General features: G+C 32.9%; 1 protein-coding gene across 4 annotated transcripts in view; it reads left to right on the forward strand.

The window, feature by feature from the left end:
- NECAB1 (N-terminal EF-hand calcium binding protein 1) overlaps positions 1 to 19,814 on the forward strand; it is a 320,695-nt gene that overhangs the window by 222,246 nt on the left and 78,635 nt on the right. For all 4 annotated transcript variants that reach the window (XR_007949416.1, XM_051970820.1, XM_051970819.1 and 1 more), the window contains one exon: positions 11,442 to 11,539. Coding sequence is in view for 3 of the 4 variants with exons in the window: in XM_051970820.1 (XP_051826780.1) it covers positions 11,442 to 11,539 (98 nt within the window). In the remaining variant the exon portion in view is untranslated. The remainder of the gene's footprint in view (positions 1 to 11,441; positions 11,540 to 19,814) is intronic.

Below are 19,814 nucleotides of genomic sequence, written 5' to 3' on the forward strand. Positions count from 1 at the left end.
AATAATGTTCACCCTTATGGAGTACATTTCCTGTCCTTTGCACTTCTGACATGTACCATACAGCACCAGACCCAAGGGTCCTGACCCTTTCTTGGGGTCCTTTTCTCTCCCAATGTGAAATCAACACAGTTTGCCATTTCTTCCTCCTCTCTCAGTATTATTCTCAGTCATCAACCAAACCATGCAACTCATGAACAGGTTTTTACATAATCTGAATGAACCACCCTCTGCCCACACCTTGACTCTGGTTCAAATGAATGTGCTTCATATACCATCATTCCTAGTTATGTCACTGAGTACAACTAGAGATGGTTTCTCTTAGAATCTCTATTTAAAGGAATAGGTACTTCCCTAAGATAAAGCCATCATTTCCAGTATACTTTTCTTTTCTGTCTTATTCCTCAAAACCCATCTTTAGTATTTGAACATCATTTTTCAAGCTCATTAAACTGCTAGCAATAAGAACAAATGCAACATAGAATTCCAAATAGCAGAATTCCAAAATAGCGAATTTCAGAATATTAATTCTGTATAAGAAATATACACATAAATAACTTGACTAATTTTCAAAAATGTTAATAAAAAGATCTACAATTTTATTTTTTCTTTCTCTGCAATATCTATTCACTGTTAGTTTGAATGAAAATAGACGTGATTACAGATTTGAATGAAAAATAAGATGTTTAGAAGAAATAAATCATGTTTAATACATGGAGAAATCTATGCCTTACTGTTCATCCTCAGTTACTTCTTTGTCTTCTTTCCTTTTCTTTTCCTCCTTTCTCCTTTTCCTTCTCTTTCTTCTCCTTCTCCTCTGCCTCCTCTTCCTTCTCCTTCTTTTTCTTTGGCAAATCTTTTATCTTTGTGTTTTAATTTTCTTATCTGTAAAATGAAGAGATTGAACTTCCACTCCTGCTGCTGCTGCTGCAGCTTCTTTTTCTGCTTCTGCTGCTGCTAGTTCTGCTTCTTCTTTTTCTTTCTTTCTTTCTTTTTCTTCTTCCTTCTTCTTCTTCTTCTTCTTCTTCTTCTTCTTCTTCTTCTTCTTCTTCTTTTTCTATATAACATAATATATAATATATGGTGTATAGCATTATGCATATATATAATATTTATGTGCAAACTAGCTAAATTACCATCATCCTTTGCAGTTCTATAGGCTTCATCATATAATCTCTCTTTTTGCTTCTCTGAAAATTTTGTTTCTTCATACTCATATTTATCTAGATTGTAATAAATAAAAGATCTTTCTCAGCCTCTTTATAACATTACATTTTTTTCTCACACCAAATCATTACACATTGTAGACAGAGATTCACAGGTTGTCAGATTCACACTACTGATCATTTCCCCTCCAAAACTGAACAAAATACCTCTTGAAAATTGTATTCCTTCACATGCATGATTTATATTAAAACAAACCTCTTAAAAAAACTCTTATTAAAGCATCAAAATGTTTATCTATAAACAAAGGCTATATTTCTTGTCTTTTGACAAGTAATACAAAATTCTTCCTTTACACAAAAGTACATTTTGTGTTCTTGTCATTTATTTTGTCATGTTTCTTATTTAAAAAAGAAAGAAAAATCAGAGAGAGTCTACTGTAATTTCATTCATTCATTCAATTATCATCTATCATTTAAACACCTGCTAAGTGAAAGACATAATACTAGAGTCTACGGAGGAAAAGATAAAAATAAAATGATCTATGCCACCAAAGGAGCTTATTTTCTCATGGGATAAACACATTAATACAATTAGATCGATACAAAATATATAAGAAATAATTTTGGTTAATGAGGGAAGGAGGTTAATAAGGATAATTAGGGAGATCAGAAAAGGTCCTTTATAGAAAGCAGCACTTGAGCTGAGCTTTGAATGAAATCAAAGGAGATTCTACTTTACTTTTTTGCCCTTTTTCTTTCCCCTACCATATCTAACTCTATAGAGTGACTGTGGCCTGTCCCTGTCATCTTGTGGGAAGTGAAATGGATAATTGAGGAAATTAGCTAAATAATTCAGGTCAAAAAAGAGAGGAAAACTTTTTGCCTTTTACATATTTCCTTGACTTTGATGATTTTTTTTAGGGTGCCAGTTTTCCATTTATCTTTGTCTGGTTAACACCTTTGCTTAAGAAAAACCTAGGACTGAAGAAAAGGGAATTTTAAAACACTGCCTTATTCTGGCCTTACTACCTACCTTTTTCATTGCCCTTTGTGAAACAATATATTTTCTTTTACCTATTTAGAAACTTCATTTTTTAAAATATCATTTTCATTTTGACTTTAATCTTTTATTTAAAAAAAACCTTTTATGTCTTTTTTTCCATAATCATGGTAAATCAAGTAGTCACACCCACATCTCAACATCTTCAGTGTGTTTATTAGAAAGCTTTTAGAATCTTCCCTTCAGATTTCATCTGTGATTTTATTATTAGTATACCTGAAATGCTTAGTCTTTCTAAAGATTGCTGCAATGTACATATATTTTTAAATTCCAGTCACACAGGAATTCATATTTTGTATTCTCCTCTCAGTGCAGGAATATGCATTTTAATCACTAGAATTATAATGTAATCCTTTTTATTTTGTGGATTTTGTGCATTTTGACTGAAATTAAGTATTAAAATTTTTTGCTTTATTTGTTTTAACTTGGGAAAACAGAGAAATTGTGATTTATTTAGTTTTATGGATTCTATATATGGTAACTTGGAGTTTTAAAGTTTCTTGGAATAGTGATAGAATCAATGATTTGCCCAGAATCATACAATATATGTAAGAGACAAAAATCTAAACCTAATTCTGATATTAAGATAGACACCAGTAGACAGGTTGCCTCTCATTGCAATTAGATTCACTAAAATAAAATATTATGATTATATCCACCAATAAGAGCAAATATGGCTGTCCATAAAAGGTACTTTCATTCATTCAAAAGAAAAATGTTAGTTATGGAACTCTTGCTAACATGTACTTTTTAAATAAAGTTTTATTGATTTGTTTTGTTTTTCTATTTCAAATATTTACACATTACTTTTACTTCATTAAAGTAAATGTAACTAAATAAATAAAACAAAAAGTACAGTGACTTGATCTGAAAATATCTGAAATATTCAATATCTGTGTCACCCTCAAATATCTATTTTAAAAAATAAACAGAAATTCGTTTTCTTTCCTCCTATCCCATCTCTGTTGGGGGGAAAAAAAAAAAAGAAAAACAAACTTCTGATAACAAATATGTATAGTCAAGCAAAACAAATTCTTTCAAAATTTATGTCTTATTCTGTACATTAAATCCATCATTTTGATGAGGTTCGGGGCAGGGCAGAGTTGTGAGACCCCACCCCTACTCCCACTCTGGTCAGCATAGGTCCTTCATAAAAGAATTTGCTAACCTGAAAAGTTAGACTGGCAAAAGAAGTTTATTGTTGGAACTGAGAAGCCAGCCTTTGCTAAGAAGGCTTATGTCCTCAGAGGCAAGGTAAAGTTCCTAGCAGAGAAATCTCCTAACGGAGAAATCCCAATGGAGAGGTAAAGATGGGTGTGGTCCTGTTAGGGAAATAGATGAGAGAGATAAAGAGGGATTAACGCTGAAAAGAGAATGTCTTCTCAGCTGGCAGAGGTTCTTCACAGGCAGCTGTGCAAGGAGAAAGAGAGGTTCCTGGGCCTGGCATATCCTGCTTTTGGCCTTCTGCAAGGAATGAGCCCCAAAGTAGCTCTTTTAAAGAGATTTGAGACTGAAGTTTCAATTGAATGAAGTTACTGCCCTCAAGCCTACATGTCCAGTAGAATGGGACAATTTACTGGGAGTGATCTTGAGTCAATCTTCAGCTCAATAGAGGTCCATAGAAATCTAGATCTCCAGCTCGGGCTAAGTAGGAGTGGTCCTGAACTCAACTAGTCCCACTAAAATAACAAAATGAAACCACTTTATCTTGATTCCCTGGGCAGGTCTTTTGCAGAGGTTCAAGGAGTTTCTCCCCTTCCAGAGCTCTCAATTGTTTACCTCATGGTCCCTTCCAAATCAGGACAATATTGAGGTTCCTTACATCACTTCCTCTATAATGTATCTAGCATGTTTCATTATCAGTCCTCTGGAATCAGGAATGGTTATTATATTGTTCATAGTTTTTACAGATTTCAAAATTGTTTTTCCAATATTGTATAAATTGTTATTTTAATTCTTTGTATACTTTTAAGAGAAGCCAATTGAATATATAATTCCTAAATATCTAAGGTTTGGAGTATTTTTATACTTTCCATTTTTAAATTAAATTTTCTGTTACTATTAAAACTACTTTATATTTGACATGATACTTTTATCTTAATATTCTGCATTCCTAATAAGATATTAATTCTTTACATATACATGCTTGGAGCCAGAAATCTCAGGGCTTGCCAAGGGTCAGTTGGTTTTAGGATTAATTTCAGCCACTGTATTTTGACCCTCCTGTACTGAAAGACCTTGCAAAGCTGAAATGATTTTGCTTTGTATTCATGCCATCTCTGCTTCCTGTTGCAAATCTAAAGGGAACAGTTTGATTGCTTTGCTATTTCTAACCAATTTTTTTAAGTGTTTTTATAACCTCTCTTTTATACTATACCTTCTTTCAAGTCTTGCTCTTGGTAGCTAAGTATTTTTAGGTATTTATAGATTTGTGGAAGATAATTGTAATGAAACTTCATTTGACTAGTGCTTGATCTGAGAGCATAACAATAAAAAAGCTTTGTGAGAGAATATATTTAATCGTACAACTTCTGTACTTCCTAGCTGTCTATTGAATATTAAAACAAAAAATTCTAAATTGAGTTTAAATAGTATCTCTGAAAATTGAGGGTTTAGGAACTATGAGCTCATGTCACTAATGGGTTTAAAATAAATCAACCAATCAATAACCATTTATTAAATGCTCACTATGGGCCAAGAACTTTTTAAAATACAAAAATACAAAAAAAAAAAAAAAAAAAAAAAAAGAGGTGGGGAGGGGCAAAAAATAGTACCTGCCCTCAAAGAGTTTACAATCTAAGAGGTCCAGGTTACCAAGGACTGGACTGTATCCTAGAAACTATTCAGACATTAAAATAGACCTTGCTTGTATTAGCAAATATTGGGGCAGCTTCTGAGGTCTTTCAATATGCCATAAGGGCATGGATTTGACTTAACACATGATCTGCCTTAGCACTGATTAGCTAAGGAAAATAGTAGAAGATAGGTGTCAGAACCAAGGAGGAGCTCAAGGATAACCGAGGAGATATGGTTCCGATGCCTCACCCTGCCCTCCTTCCCCCAAAAAAGAGCCAGTATGTTCTGAAGGTTTAGAAAAACTTAGAATAGTCTTGAGACAAAAAGAGTCCTTAGTGAGATCTAGAGGGTTTAGAAAAAAATAATTAGGATTCTCTTGAGCCAAACAACTCTTGGTGAGATGCTGACTTTTGAGTTTTTTAAGTAAGAGTTAAGTATATGAGCTTGGTGACAGCATTTTTAATTGTGACTTTTAAAATTATTCTTTATTCTATTGTTAATATTATTGGCAAATAATATTTGGCAAATAATTGGCAAAATGGTTGGCAAATACAGGGAGATGTTCACTGTTTAGCTTTGGTGGTTTGTGGCTCAAATACCAACTTCCACCCACAGGGCAGACCAGCCAGCCATTTTAAAGTAACAAGGAATCCCAAGGGCAAAATGGAAGGTAGTATGAGCTAGGGAAGTCAAACCAACAACATTTTGAGCACCATCTTCTCTCAGAGTAAGAGGGTAACAGCCAAAGACTCTGAACCTAAGATTCTTGGGAAAAGCAGTGTCCCCAACAAAACCATCAGATCTGTTTCCAGCCCAGCCCTGAAATCATCACTGAGGGAGGTAATTGTTGAGGAGGAAGAGTCCATTTTCCTAATCACCACAAGCAATAGTTGCTGACCAATCTTAGAAATGGCAGCATTCCTCAAGTTACTAGTGCTGCTTTCAGCCTTATAGCTATCAATTCAAGAAAACAACTTGTTTAGAGAAGGGGCTAGTTTTCCTCACCAATTGCCATGCAGAGGGTAGGCAGCCCAGCCTAGCTGAAGAAGCAAAGAAGCAAGACATGCTGATGGAAAGAAAGGCAAATTGAATGATCACCACCAGCTCGATGACTACCATCTTCCATAGATCCTGATGGAGACAGCAAGGACTCTAACCTAAAAAGTTTGGGATTTGAGCTGCTTCTAACCCAATACCCTTACCCACCATCCTGAGAAGTAAGGAATAATGAGAAGAAACCTGGCAACCATTTCTATCTACAATTATACAACCACAATTTCTGAAGTTCCAGAAAGCAAAATTCTTATCCCAAAGGCTTTGGTACTGTCAAAAGATTCATTATTAGAAATTGATATAATTTTATTAGTGGTAATGACATTTAAAAAAAAAAAAGAAAAGAAAATTGGCATCTGTTTTGCCACTGCATTCTAAGGACAATAGGACTTTTCTACCTGACTTGCAGCTAAAATCTTCCATATGTAAAATCTCCTCCATTAGAATATGAGCTCATTGAGAGCAAGGTCTTGCTTCTTGATTTGTATTCCCAGTCTTAGCATAGTACTTTGCCAGTCATGAACTTTATGTCAATTAGCTACTTCTATTTTTATTACATTTTCCTTTGAACTTTGAGGCAAATCTCCATGGAGACTTCATCTTAGCTCTTGCTACCCACACAATTCTCCACTTTACTTGCTATGGGGTTAAGATACTATGCTCCAGTAAACTGCATGCTCCCTTAGAGATGAAAGTGATCCATGGAAAACAGATAAAGCAAGTCAATTATGTATTCATTACATAATTTGTTTTCTTATGGAGCTCAATTATTAGATATTTATATACACAGACTCATAAAGGATCTAGGTTAAAGTCTTGGCTTTTATATTACTAGTTGTGTAAAGTTAAGCAAGTCACAACCTCTCTAAACTTGTTACCTCATCTGTGCAATGGATGTAATGATGCCATACTGTTCACAATTTTTTTGTAAGGAACACTTTTTGGGATCTTTAAAATATATCAGCTAACATCTTTGAAGAAAGTAGCTGACTGAGAATTAAGAACCATGGATTCTAGTTTGAAATTTAATTTGGCAAACATTTTTCATGTGCTTAATATATGTGAGGCAATATGGTAAAATCTGGGATTATAAGAACAAAAGTAAAAAAAAAAAAAGATTTCCTGTCCTCAGGGTGTTTATATTCTATTGGGAAGCTGAGATGTATCATACAAAGGGATAAAGTGAGGTAGGAGAGAGCACTAAAGACTACCAATACAAATTGGTATCGTTGCAATTAATTAGGACATTCATCACCAAAAGGAATTAGAAAAGGCTCTCGAGAAGATAATAAGCTTTGAAATGAGCTTTGAAGGAAGTTGAGGCATCTAAGAAGCAGCAATGATGGGGGTGTACTTTTCAGGAACAGGAACTGGTCTATGCCAAATCACAATAAAAAGGCATGGAAGGTTGGGTTCGGGGACAGCAAGCAGGACGATTGACTGGAATACAGAGTATAGGAAAGGAAATGATGAGAAATAAATCTGGAAAGGCAGCTGGAGCCAGATTGCAGCTAATGAAAGCCATTCCCAGGGCAGGGCCAAGAAAGAAAGAGAAGAAAAAAAAAGGGAAAATAAATGTACATAGTAATTTTGTATATTTGAAAGGAATAGCAAGTTTTGTGTAATAGATTAGCAGTTTCATGTGCAATTTTTTAATTGTACTATGTTATGGAAATGCTTGTTTTATTCTGTAAATTAAACATAATATTTTTTTAATTCAGAATGTAAAGGATTTTAAACACCAAACTGAAGGGTTTTTATTTTATCTCAGAATGATTGCAGAACCTCTTCAGAGGAACTTGAAATCTACTATAGAAGCTCTTTGGGAATTTTGATATCTTCCAATAGAAAGCCATGTGATTCTTGCAAATGCATTTAACTATTTATGTGGAAAATGAGGTGATAGGTTAGTTTATGTTTGAAGCCACTTCCAAGTTTAAAATTTTGTGAATCTCTGAGGTCATGCAAAATAGACAAAACTGGTGCCCTGCTCATAAACTCTTAAACTGGAGAAGATTTTAGACTAGATTTCATTTGATTTGACCTTTCAACCTTCAAACAATGCAATCCTCTCCTCTACAAACTCTCTGGCACGTAATTATCTGTTTAGGAAATACTTATAGGGGTAAGAAGCATGCTGCTTCACAAAGAATTCATTGTGGAATTCTTGTTATTAGAAAGTTCCTCCATATATTGAGCTTAAATTTCCTAATTACACTATTTAGATTTACAAGAAATATAAACTACATTCTTTTTTAGATAGAGCAATAGCTAAATAGATGATAGGCAGATAGATGGATATGTAAATATGTAAAGAAAAGATACATAGATACAAATATACAAAGATACATATATACATAGCTATAGATGATGAGTAAATACAGATAGATCAATAAGATAGATGATAGGTAGACACATGTACATAGAGATACATAGATCAATATTTACATATATACATATATATATGATAGAGAGATAGAAACAGAGACAGAGAGAAACAGAGAGAGACAGAGAGACAGAAACAGAGAGAGACAAAGATGAAAGATACACATAAAGTAAGAGGGCACTTTTATGTTAAATAAAGTTCCATGCTCTTGGGATAGAGATAAAAGCAAGCCAGGCAGTCCCTGTTCTCAAGGAATATACCTCTATAGGAGTACAGAAAGGAAGTACTTGCAGAGGTGTGTTCATAGATGCCTGGGAAATGGTATGGAGATAGATCCAATTTCCTGAAACATAAGCCAAAAGTCCTCCTTTCACAATTAAGAAGCCTAGGGAGCAAAGTCAAAGACTTTGGTAAGAGAAACAAGATGACACCTAGAGAGTAAGTAACAGTGTGGAGAGGGCAAGAAGTAATTTGTCAGACCTGATTCCTAGAAAGATTAAACTAACCTCTCAGAACCAGAGACACAGAGGTTGTATCTAAGGTATGTTATCTGGCAGTTCTTTAGTTATATTTGTTTCTTTGTTTCTTTATTTGTTCCTCATATAATATCATTTCTAGAATTTTCTTCATCCTAATACTCCCTCCTCTGAAAGTTTCCCAGTTTGTCATTCACCCTCTTTAAATGTGACACCCTGAAATAAATGCAATACTCTAGTATGACTAGGAGAGAATATAGTAGGACTATCATCTCCCTTGATCTGGACACAAGATTTCTATTAATGAAACCAAAATTCACATTAACTTTTTTTTTTTTTACTTCACTACTTTGTTTTGTTCATATCGAACAAAACTTCTTATGCTTTTTCACATGTTAAGCTAGGTCTCCCTACTCTGTATTTCTCTTTTTTTATATATAATGAACAAGTGTTTCTTTTCTCTCTTTCCTGCCCTGTCCCCAATTAAAAAAAAACAAAAACAAATAAGCACAGTCAAAACCCACCAAATTTCCACTTTGTCCAAGGCCAAAGGCATGTCTCATTTTGTGTCTTGAATCCTCATTACTTGTTTGTCAGCAGGTGGGTAGCATTCCTTATCAATTCTCAGAAAGCTTGATTGGACATTATATTGATCAAGTTTCTTAAGTCTTTAAGTTATTTGTTTTCACAATGTTATTATCATTGAATAAATTATTCTCCTTTCACTTTATTCAGCATCAGTTTATACAAATCTTCCTAAGTGTCTCAGAAAGTGTTCCTTTTATATTTCCTTGTAATGCAACAGTATCTCATTACATGGGACTATGTGGCACAGTGGGCGTGAAATCAGGAATAGTCATCAAAATGAGTTCAAATCCAATCTCAGATACTTAGTAGCTATGACCAGTTTCCTCATCTGTAAAATGAGCTGGAGAAGGAAATAGCAAACCACTCGAAATGTTTGCCAAGAAAATCCCAAATGGGGTCATGAAGACTGAGACACAATTGAAATGACTGAGCAACAACAAAATTTCATTACATTCACTTATCATAATTTATTCTGTCATGCTCCAGCTGGAGTATCCCTCACCCCCCCCCATAGTTTCCAATTACTTTCTTATATAAAAAGAGTTACAATTAATATTTTTATACGTAGGATTCTTTTTCTCTTTCTTTTATCTCTCTCAGGTATAGACCTAGTAATGACATCACTGGGACAAAGTTCAGGACTTGATAAGACTTTTCCATTCAATCTTTTGGCCCATCCACCCAGTTTTTCAGGATTCTTTTAAATTTATCAATATATTATTAACAGTTCCTTCGAGGTTCTTGTCATCTATAGATATAATAAATAAGCCTCTTAGTTTCTTATCAAAGTTATTGGTAAAAGATTAACCAGAGTAAAATTCAGGACCTGTGACACAGGGGTGAGGATTCCCTCAGGCTTGATACCTTAACAGTTGTTTTTATTTGGGGGAAGATGGCAATTTAGGTTAAGTGATTTATTCTAAGTTACACAGTTATTAAAAATTCAAGGCCAGATCTGAATTCCTGATGATTCTGGGCATATGCTTAAATTCTCAATGGTTTAGGCATTTCTCTAAGGTTGCAAAGAAGATGCCAGCCTGCCTTTATGAGGACAATTTATTTTCCTTGCCTTGGAATTCCTTGCACTAAAGAAATTCTAGTTTTAATTCCTTTTCCAATTAATAATTATACATAATATTTATATAGGGATTTATGATTTACATTTTGCTTTAAATTACATTAACTTATTTTTTATTTTAATTCTGAAAAAAAATTTAATAATCATCTATTGTGTACCAAATATTGAGTATTTTTCAAATATTATCTCATTTGATCTTCACAAAAATCCTGGGAGGATATTATTATTATCCCCATTTTACATTTGAAGAAACTAAGATAGATTGAGTTTAAATGATTTGCTCAGGGTCATACAGCTAATAAGACTAGATGTAAACTCATGTTTTCCTACCTCAAGGCCCTGCTTTCTATCCACTGTACCATACAGTTGTCTCCATATGTATGAAAATATTGAAGTTATGGACACACAAATAATTATACACAATTATCCTTAATTAAACATAAGTATCCTGTTGATTTTCTTTATGAGTGGTCTTCTAATCATAGCATCATGGATTTTTTACTTTCCTGGAATATTTTACTAGATAAAAATAAAATTGGATTTTTATGTTTTCAAATGATTAAAACAGTAATATCTGTGACATTCTGCTAGTGAGACTTGTTGGATCTTTGAGCCTGCCTTGCCAATGATTCCAGATTTATAGAATTTTTGTATAGCTTTCTTAGGTGAAGTAAGACCAATTGGTCTATGAGTAACTTATTCTCATTTGAAAACCCCTCTAGTCATCAGTTATCATTATCTTTTCAATTATATTTGAGTTCTAGATAGATATATATACCAGTGTACTTTTGTTCTTATAAACTTAAAATACCTATTTGCATCTTTTTTTTTAAACTTTCAGAATATTTTTCTCAGCACCTTGGAGAATATGAGAATGTCCTGGCGGCTCTAGAAGACCTAAATCTCTCCATCTTAAAGGCAATGGGCAAAACAAAGAAAGTAAGGGAAAATTTTGTTCCTCTTCTATTAAATATTTGCTTGCCAAAGCTAATTTTATTAGCACCTATCCTAATATTATCAAAAATTATCATGATTCTTTTTTAAATTGCAAACATTCAATTTCCTTTAATGGGGATTCCTGTTTTTTTTTTTTTTTTTTAATAATCTATCTTCTAAGCATTCAGTACTACTGTAAAAGTAAGCTTGGGTCTATATCTAGGATTCTTAACCTTTTTGTATAATAGTCTCCTTTGTCAATCTGGTGAAACCTATGTATTTTCAGAATCATATTTTTAATTCATAAAATAAGATAATATTACATACAAAACAAATTATATTGAAATGTAATTTTAAAATATTAAAAGAAAAACATGTTCACTGACTAAGATTAAGAACTCCTAGTTTTCAGAATGACAGACACATTTGTTAGAAAATAAACTGGTGCCTTCAGGAGAGCCATGTATTGTATTAACATGTGCACTAACCCTATCCTTATTTTTAACTTTGTTTCTAGCTTAAAACATTCATATTAATGATTTTATTACTGTTGGATACAAATTTTTAACATACTTTTACTTGATTGTCATATTTTTACTGGATATGATACTGAATTCTGTTTATAGGACTTGTAACTTATTTTGTCACATCTTTTGGTTTCAGGATTCAACTTTTTGCATTTGTCAAAAAGACTCCCATGTGATTGCTAGAACATGCGTAATAATCTAAGATTGCTTATTAGACAACATACTTTATTTAAGCATTCTGCTGGAAATTCCTCAGCTTTTTGAATGTAGTTCCCAATTCTTTCAAAGAGAACTTGGGTCTATCAGAAATTCAGAAGTGTGTGGAAAATGTTAACTGCTTCTTTACCAAGACATCAGGATTTGATCTTACTCATTGAATACAGGGGAGAAAATTAAAAAAAAAAAAAAAAAAAAAACTTTCTTAAAAGCTTTTGAGTTAGTACTCAATAATTGGCTCTTTCCAAATTAACATTTCCTCCCATCTTAAGCCTATAATATCTAGGTTTTGATGAAAACAGAAAATCCATTCATACTGATGTGATTTGAACAGTATTAAATATGCCATATCTGTAACATGTTTCAATATATTCCTAATAGTATTCATGAGCTGACAGGCTATGGAGGCTACTGTAGATTTGATCCTGAAGTAATATACTACTATGAATTAGGGGACATAATACTACTATAATGAGGGGACATAACACATTCTTCAATGCTTTTCCATTATTTCTTCTTGTATTGCCATTCAAGTCAAAGCAGATAGGTATTTCAATTATGGAAGTATTTCAGTAAAGAAAGCTATGGAAAAGAATATTTAAATGAAGCTATTGAAAAATGCAAAATATTAGATCCTCTAAGCTTACTCTTGTTAATCAGGCTCACAATGTATTGTTTGACCAGTCAACTGTATAGAATAGGACCAGTGGGAAAAGTTGTCATTTAGCAAGTACTAGAGATAAATAGAGTGATATATTTAAGAACTATCTTGCAAATTAATTCCATACATGTTTTAGAAGAGTCCTCCAAATATTACAGAATAAACATTGTCTCCTGGACGAGAACCTAGAAAGAAAATGGGCCAATTAGGTGTATGTTAATGAGTATTTAATTTGATGTAAAAATTGATCTTATCCTAATATTGTGGCTATTAAAAAAGGCATGAGATACAAAATCAGAAATAAAATGCTATCTTTCCATTTAAAAAAAATCTCTGCATTTAAATTTATGCTACCATTTTTAGTAATTTCTAAACATGTCATTTTGTCATTTTGCTTCTCCTTTTATTTTGTCCCCTTTCTCTTTTTTTCATCCTTTCTTTCCTCAGTTTACTCTCTGAGACATCTGGAGAATAGAATGTAAGGGGTAGTGTTTGGTGACCAGAATGTGAAGGTAGAAAGGTGGTCAAAGCACTGGTTACATTTCTACTCAGCCCCTTCCCCACTTCAGTTCAATAATTTCAAAAGAAAGAGATAATAAATAGTATTTGCATAAATTGTAAGTTAAATAGTGTATTAATTCTCAATAGCTCCATATTCAAGTCAGCATTTTATAATCAAAATACTCTCCGATTTTTACCTTTCCTCATTTCTATATAGAAATTTTGCAAGAAAATGGCATTTTCTGATTTGACAATATATAGCTGTGTAACCATGGGCAAGTTATTTAAGTCATCAAAAGCTCAGTATATTCATCTTTAAAGTGGGTATAAAAGTAACTCTGCTATCCATGTTATAATATTATTGTGAGACTCAAATTTGATAACAAATATAAAATATTTTTAAAATGTCATTTATTCTTGACAAGAGCCACTCCTTCCCCTGAAGAAATCAACTATAGGACACAAATTAATGCAAGAAAATTTAATGGGTGTTTTTAAGAGAAAAGTATAACATACTTGACTCAACTTTAAAATAAATAACAGGAATCATATAATTTGATTTAGTAAATCATTGACCTCATGTTATAGCAGCCAAAAGTAGAAGAGATTGAGAAAAGGGAGGAGAAAAAATAGATGCAGAAGGGTAGCAGTAGAGGAATGATGATGAAGGAGGGGAAGAGAGAAGAGGAAAAGTAAAAAAAATGGGAAGGAAAGAGAAGAGAAAGCAAGAAAAGGCAAGGAAAGTATATAGATGTGAAAGAAAAGAGAATAGGAATGACAGATGGAGAGAAAAAAAATTCAATTCAGTGGAAAAAGATTTCTCAAGCACCTTCTATATAGAAGTATTTAAAAGAAAAGGTGGGAAAAAAAGGCCAAAACAACGGGAAGTATCAGGAATAATAATTGAACCCAGGTCATCTGACTCCAAATCCTGAAATTTGCTTAAACACACATATGTATATGTATATGTATATGTATATGCATATGTAAAATATACATACACACAAAAAAATAATCATGACAGACCTCTTATTAGGAAGTATTTGTACTTTGAAAAAAAAAGAAAAGCAACCTACATTCTCTCTTGGAGAGTGCAACACCCATTCACTTTGTCAAAAATAAATGAAAAGGGTTTTATCTATTTGCCTTAAACTCTACAAGATCACCAAGGTCAGACATATTCACTTATAATTATGTCCTTTGCCTTCTACTCCTCCTGTGTTCTGGCCTTTTGCCATATTTTCAAAAGCTAAATGGATTGTTCATCCTTAGCTTTTAGGGAGAAAGAAAAAAAAAAAGAAATAAAAAAATGATCACAGACCCAATTTAACATGAACAGTTGAAAGTCTTAAAAGCAGCCTGAACTTTATGTGGATTGCAAGCCCAACCCAATAATTGCATTATATGATATTAGGCACATTAATTGTGTTTCCATGTTTTCACAAGGAGAATAATCATGCTTATGGGCCTCACAAATGGATGAATGGTCTTTTATAATTTCCTAGCACATATAAATCCTAATACAGAGGTTAAATTTGATTACATCTGATATGCCATATAAATATAATGGTGGATCATAACACAATTTCTTTTTTGGTTTTAGGGTTTCATTCTTCAAATAAAAGTGATGACACAAAATCAACAGCCTTCTGAGTAACCAAAAATTTCAGAATTAATTACATATGCTTCTAATGTAAATCTTTGAACAATGCTATAAAATCAATAACAACTTCCAGTTCTCCAAGTGGCTATTTACAAAAAAATTATTGTAGAATTTCAAACCTAGAGTCTTGTGCATAAAAATTTTTCATCAGATCCTTTGGTAGATTTTTGTTATCATTCTTATAAAGAGAAATGGTGGATTGAGCTGTGATAGAAAACCAGTCTCAGGAAGGCCTGAGCTTTGATCCCGCCTCTGACAAACACTGATTGGTTTGATTTAATTTAATCCAAAACAAATCTGATTCAGTAGGTCCTAGGTCAGGCCCCATTTGGAGCAGTAGGTAGAACACAGAGCCTGGAGTCAGGAAGACTCATCTTCATGAATTCAAATCTAATCTCAGGCATTTATTAGCTGTGTGATCCTTGGCAAGTCACTTAACCCTGTTTGCCTCAGTTTTCTCATCTGTAAAATGAGTTGGAGAAAGAAATAGAAAACACTTATAGGAGCTTTACCAAGAAAAAGCCAATGGGATCAAGAAGAGTTGAACACAACTGAAATGACTGAGCAATAACAAAAAAAAAAAAATGTGCCAGTCCCTACGCCAAGCACTGGGATACAAAGAAAGACAAAAACAGATTCTGTCCTCAATAGCTCACACTCTAATAAAGAAAAAGGATGCAAACACCTATGGAATAAAAACTTTTATATAAGGTGAATTATAGTCAGTCTCAAAGGGAAACACTAGCATTGAGGAGGAATGGGAAAAAGGATTCTTACAACACAAGGAATTTTAGCTGAGACTTGAAGGAAGCCAGGAAGTGTGGATGAGGAGAGAGAGAGAATCCCACATCTGGGGAACAACCAGTGAAAATGTCTGGAGTTGTGAAATGAGGAATAGAAATGAGGGCCCTAGATCATAGAGTACATGGAAAAGATGTAAAATATAAGATTGGAAAGATGGGGAAAAGTTCATGATATTTTCATTTATGAATTTCCTTACAGTTATAAATAAGGAAACAAAAACAGAGAAACATAATTGCTTTAGTAAGATTAGAGACTGCAAAATTGTCATCTGAGGAAAATATTACAAAAAAATCTCAGTTAAGCACCTCTCTATCAAAATCAGAATGATAGTAGGAATTATATCATTGAGAATCCTTCTAATTTCTCTTGAGGAAGGTAAATTCAAAGGATAATGTGAGTAAAAGACAAGACTGGTTCACATCACAATTTAGTACAATTCCCATGGTAAAAGGAACTAATCATCTTTGGAGACTTATATACCATGCATTATAAAGAATACATATATACATACATGTATGTATTAAATATATACATACATGTATGTATGTATTACATATACATTTGTGTATATATCATATGTGTGTTATAAAGACACATAATGCAACAGAAATCTGTGTATATGCAATATATATGGTGCATATACATGTGTGTGCCTGTGTGTATATGTGTAATGTATGTGTATATATATGGCACATGAGATACACATATACAAATATATATTTTACCCTCATCTATGTATATTACCTTTCTCTATAAGTATGTATACATGTATGTACGTTATATGTATAGATGCAAGTAATATATACATATAGTTTCTTCTTCAAGTAAGTCCTAAACTCTCCCCTGACAAAAAAAAAAAAAAAAAGGCAGCAACAAAATCACCAAACCTGTTCTGCAGACTGCCACTATTATAATTATTCACTTAGTGAAAACCAATCCGTATATTTGGAGATCAAGGTAAGGACAGATGGGCTAGAGAGAGAGACAGAAGAGAGCTTTCATATGTAGATGTGGTAAAAGGTTAGGAATTTGGTGGAAATGTGAAAGAATTGGCCAAGATCAAAACTAGACTATAGTGTATCTCAACCTTACAAGCTGGACAAGACTAGTGAAAAATAGGTAAAGGGTTGGGGAAAACACAAAGATGTTATTACACTTTTCCTGGGCTACTGATTGGTTAGGTCAGACAGGTGGGCACTTAGGGTTTCCTGGATAATTGGTAGTTTCAATAAATCAAAAGGAAAAAGGAAAGAAAACAAAAAGATAATTCAGTACAAAAATTTGTAAACTAATGAGAAATTGCTAAAGGAAAAACTGCAGTCAGCAAAACAAAATTTGTCTTTGGATTTTCATTAAGGTTATCACTAAAATTTAACCAGGAAGTAAAGGAGAAAAAAAATTAAAACTAAAAACCTTTACCCTTTTGTCTTCACTAGGATTTATTATAGTGAAAAGACAAGGATGTGTAATTTTAGTTACTTGGAGAATAGTTTCAAGGGTCAAAGAAAGAAATTTCATATCTTGTCATGAGGAATGAGTTGTCCAGTTTTTAAAATCTTCTGGGGGAAGAACTACTGAACCAACTGAATGAACTTTACAAAGATTAGTTATATGCAGGGTAGGAGCAAAGATTGACAATTTCTATGATTTTTGTTGTTGTAGAAAGCAAGAAGTAAAGAATATACACAACTATATAGAAAAGCTACCAGAAGTCTCAGTAATAGTTCAAGGAAAACAATCATCAATTATAGAATGAAATAGGATATAAAATGATAATTAAAAATAAAATTATATGATAATAATAATTAGTTATTAATTGTGTTGCTGTTTAGTCATATTCAAGTTTTTGTGACAATATTGAGGGTTTCCTTGGCAAAGATAGTGGAGTGGTTTGACATTTCCTTCTCCAAATCATTTTACAGAATAGGAACCTGAGATACACAGAATTAAGTTCTTACTCAGTATCACACAGCTAATTAGTGTCTAAGTCCAGATTTGACCTCAGAAAAATGAGTTTTCCTGACTTCAGGCCTAATACTCTACCCACTGTGCCATTATGCTCCTAATAATAAAAACTGCTATTTATACAGTTTTTTAAAGGTTTGCAAGGTGCTTTGCATTGTCTCAGTTGATCCTCACCCAAAGCCTCTGAGGAAAATGCTAATTACCCTCATCCCCATTTTACAAATGAAAGAATTTAGGAGATTTCCAGGGTCACATACTGTCTAAACTAAAATCTAAACCCAGTATTTCCTAACTCCTAGTCCAACTAGCCCTCTCTATATATACATATTCTGCTGGAGATTTTTTTTTTTTAATTCAGAGAAGATGACTATATACTTTAAAGTATATTTTATTAGCCATAGTAAAGAAAATTGAAAAAGCCTCATTATATGGCAACTTTAGCATGGCATTCATTTAAGAATCTTCCCAAATAAGATTGAAAGCTTAACAGGTATGGTTAGAATAGAAGAAATCTAAGGAAGGATTTTTTTTCCTTAGGGCATTAATTTACTTCATTTTAAAATATTAAGGATCTATTATGAGCAAGGTAGTGCTGCTGTGGGGTTTCCAGTATAGAAGGAGGGCCACATAGTAGGAGGGCCCAATCACTCAAGAAAAGATCTAGGAGAGAAGAGATCATGCTGGTCACTAGCAGAGAGGGCACAATAGCAGGATTATGTAGCCAGGTTTGGGGAAGTGAGGAAACAGGAAACTTTTAATAGATGCTACTCTAGCTGTAATTAGAGACCTCTTAGAATTATAGTATACTTAAGAGAGTATTGTATTCTATCATTGCTAATGCCACTTATCCAGCCACATCCTTTTTCTTCATCATTAGTTTACTCCTCATTTTGTTGAATTTTTGATAAAATGGGAAGATATGGAGAAGAAAATTAATTATATCAGTCTATTTGGGACTCTAGTGTTATTAACCTTTTTAGATCAAGCAGTTGCCTTTGTTTTTTATATGTAGAAATAGATCCTTCATTTATTCAAATCTATATATATCTATATATATGGATTTGTTTGTATATACATATACATACACATATATATAAAGACATATAAGTATGTGTGTGTGTGTATGTATGTATGTATGTATATATTCTTGTCTGGGCAGGTACTAATAAAGATTATATTTTCTCCATGCCTTTTCATCCCATGTGATTCTTGTCCCTCCTTTTCAATAAATCAATAAATAATAAATCCAACCAAATTGGAAGCCGTCTGTTTCATTTACTATCACAATGGCAAGAAATTACACTCATACTATCTCTCATCCTTGAGAAATGCCCACTTTTATTTTCAATTGTCCTTGATAATACTTTTTACTAAAGGCCTCAGGGGCAAATTATTATCATCATTAATATTATGTTATAGTCCATATATACCTACCATGAATCATTCCATTGTCCTTGAATAACCTGATATTATAATTCTTCTGAATCCATGACATTCTATAGTTTGTAGCCAGATAGATGCTTGAAGAACTAGTGGTCTTAAAGAGATATGCTTTGAACAGCTTGGAAATTTTGAAAGCATGGTGTGATTTTCCAAATGTGATCCAATTCAATGACCTCCCATTCAGTTCTTTGCCTGGCTCATTGATCATCTATAATTGTCATTCATAATAAATGTATTGGTCAACAAGTTCAATGGACTGTCTACCTAAGTATATATCAGATTCTAGGTAGTACGTCTTTTTTACCTGCTTTGTTTTTCTATTGTGGATAGTTGATTTTTTTTTGAATCATCACAGAGTTCACTAAGGATATTTTATAGTGCTGAAATTTGGTACAATTACATCATATGAAAATAGGGACATTGAGGGAACTCTAATCAACAGATAATCTTTCTTCTCTCTAGAGGAAAGCATTGAACTTTACTATAATATTGAAAATT

The sequence above is a fragment of the Antechinus flavipes genome, chromosome 1, assembly GCF_016432865.1.
Source record: "Antechinus flavipes isolate AdamAnt ecotype Samford, QLD, Australia chromosome 1, AdamAnt_v2, whole genome shotgun sequence".
In the NCBI taxonomy this organism is placed as follows: Eukaryota; Metazoa; Chordata; class Mammalia; order Dasyuromorphia; family Dasyuridae; genus Antechinus; species Antechinus flavipes.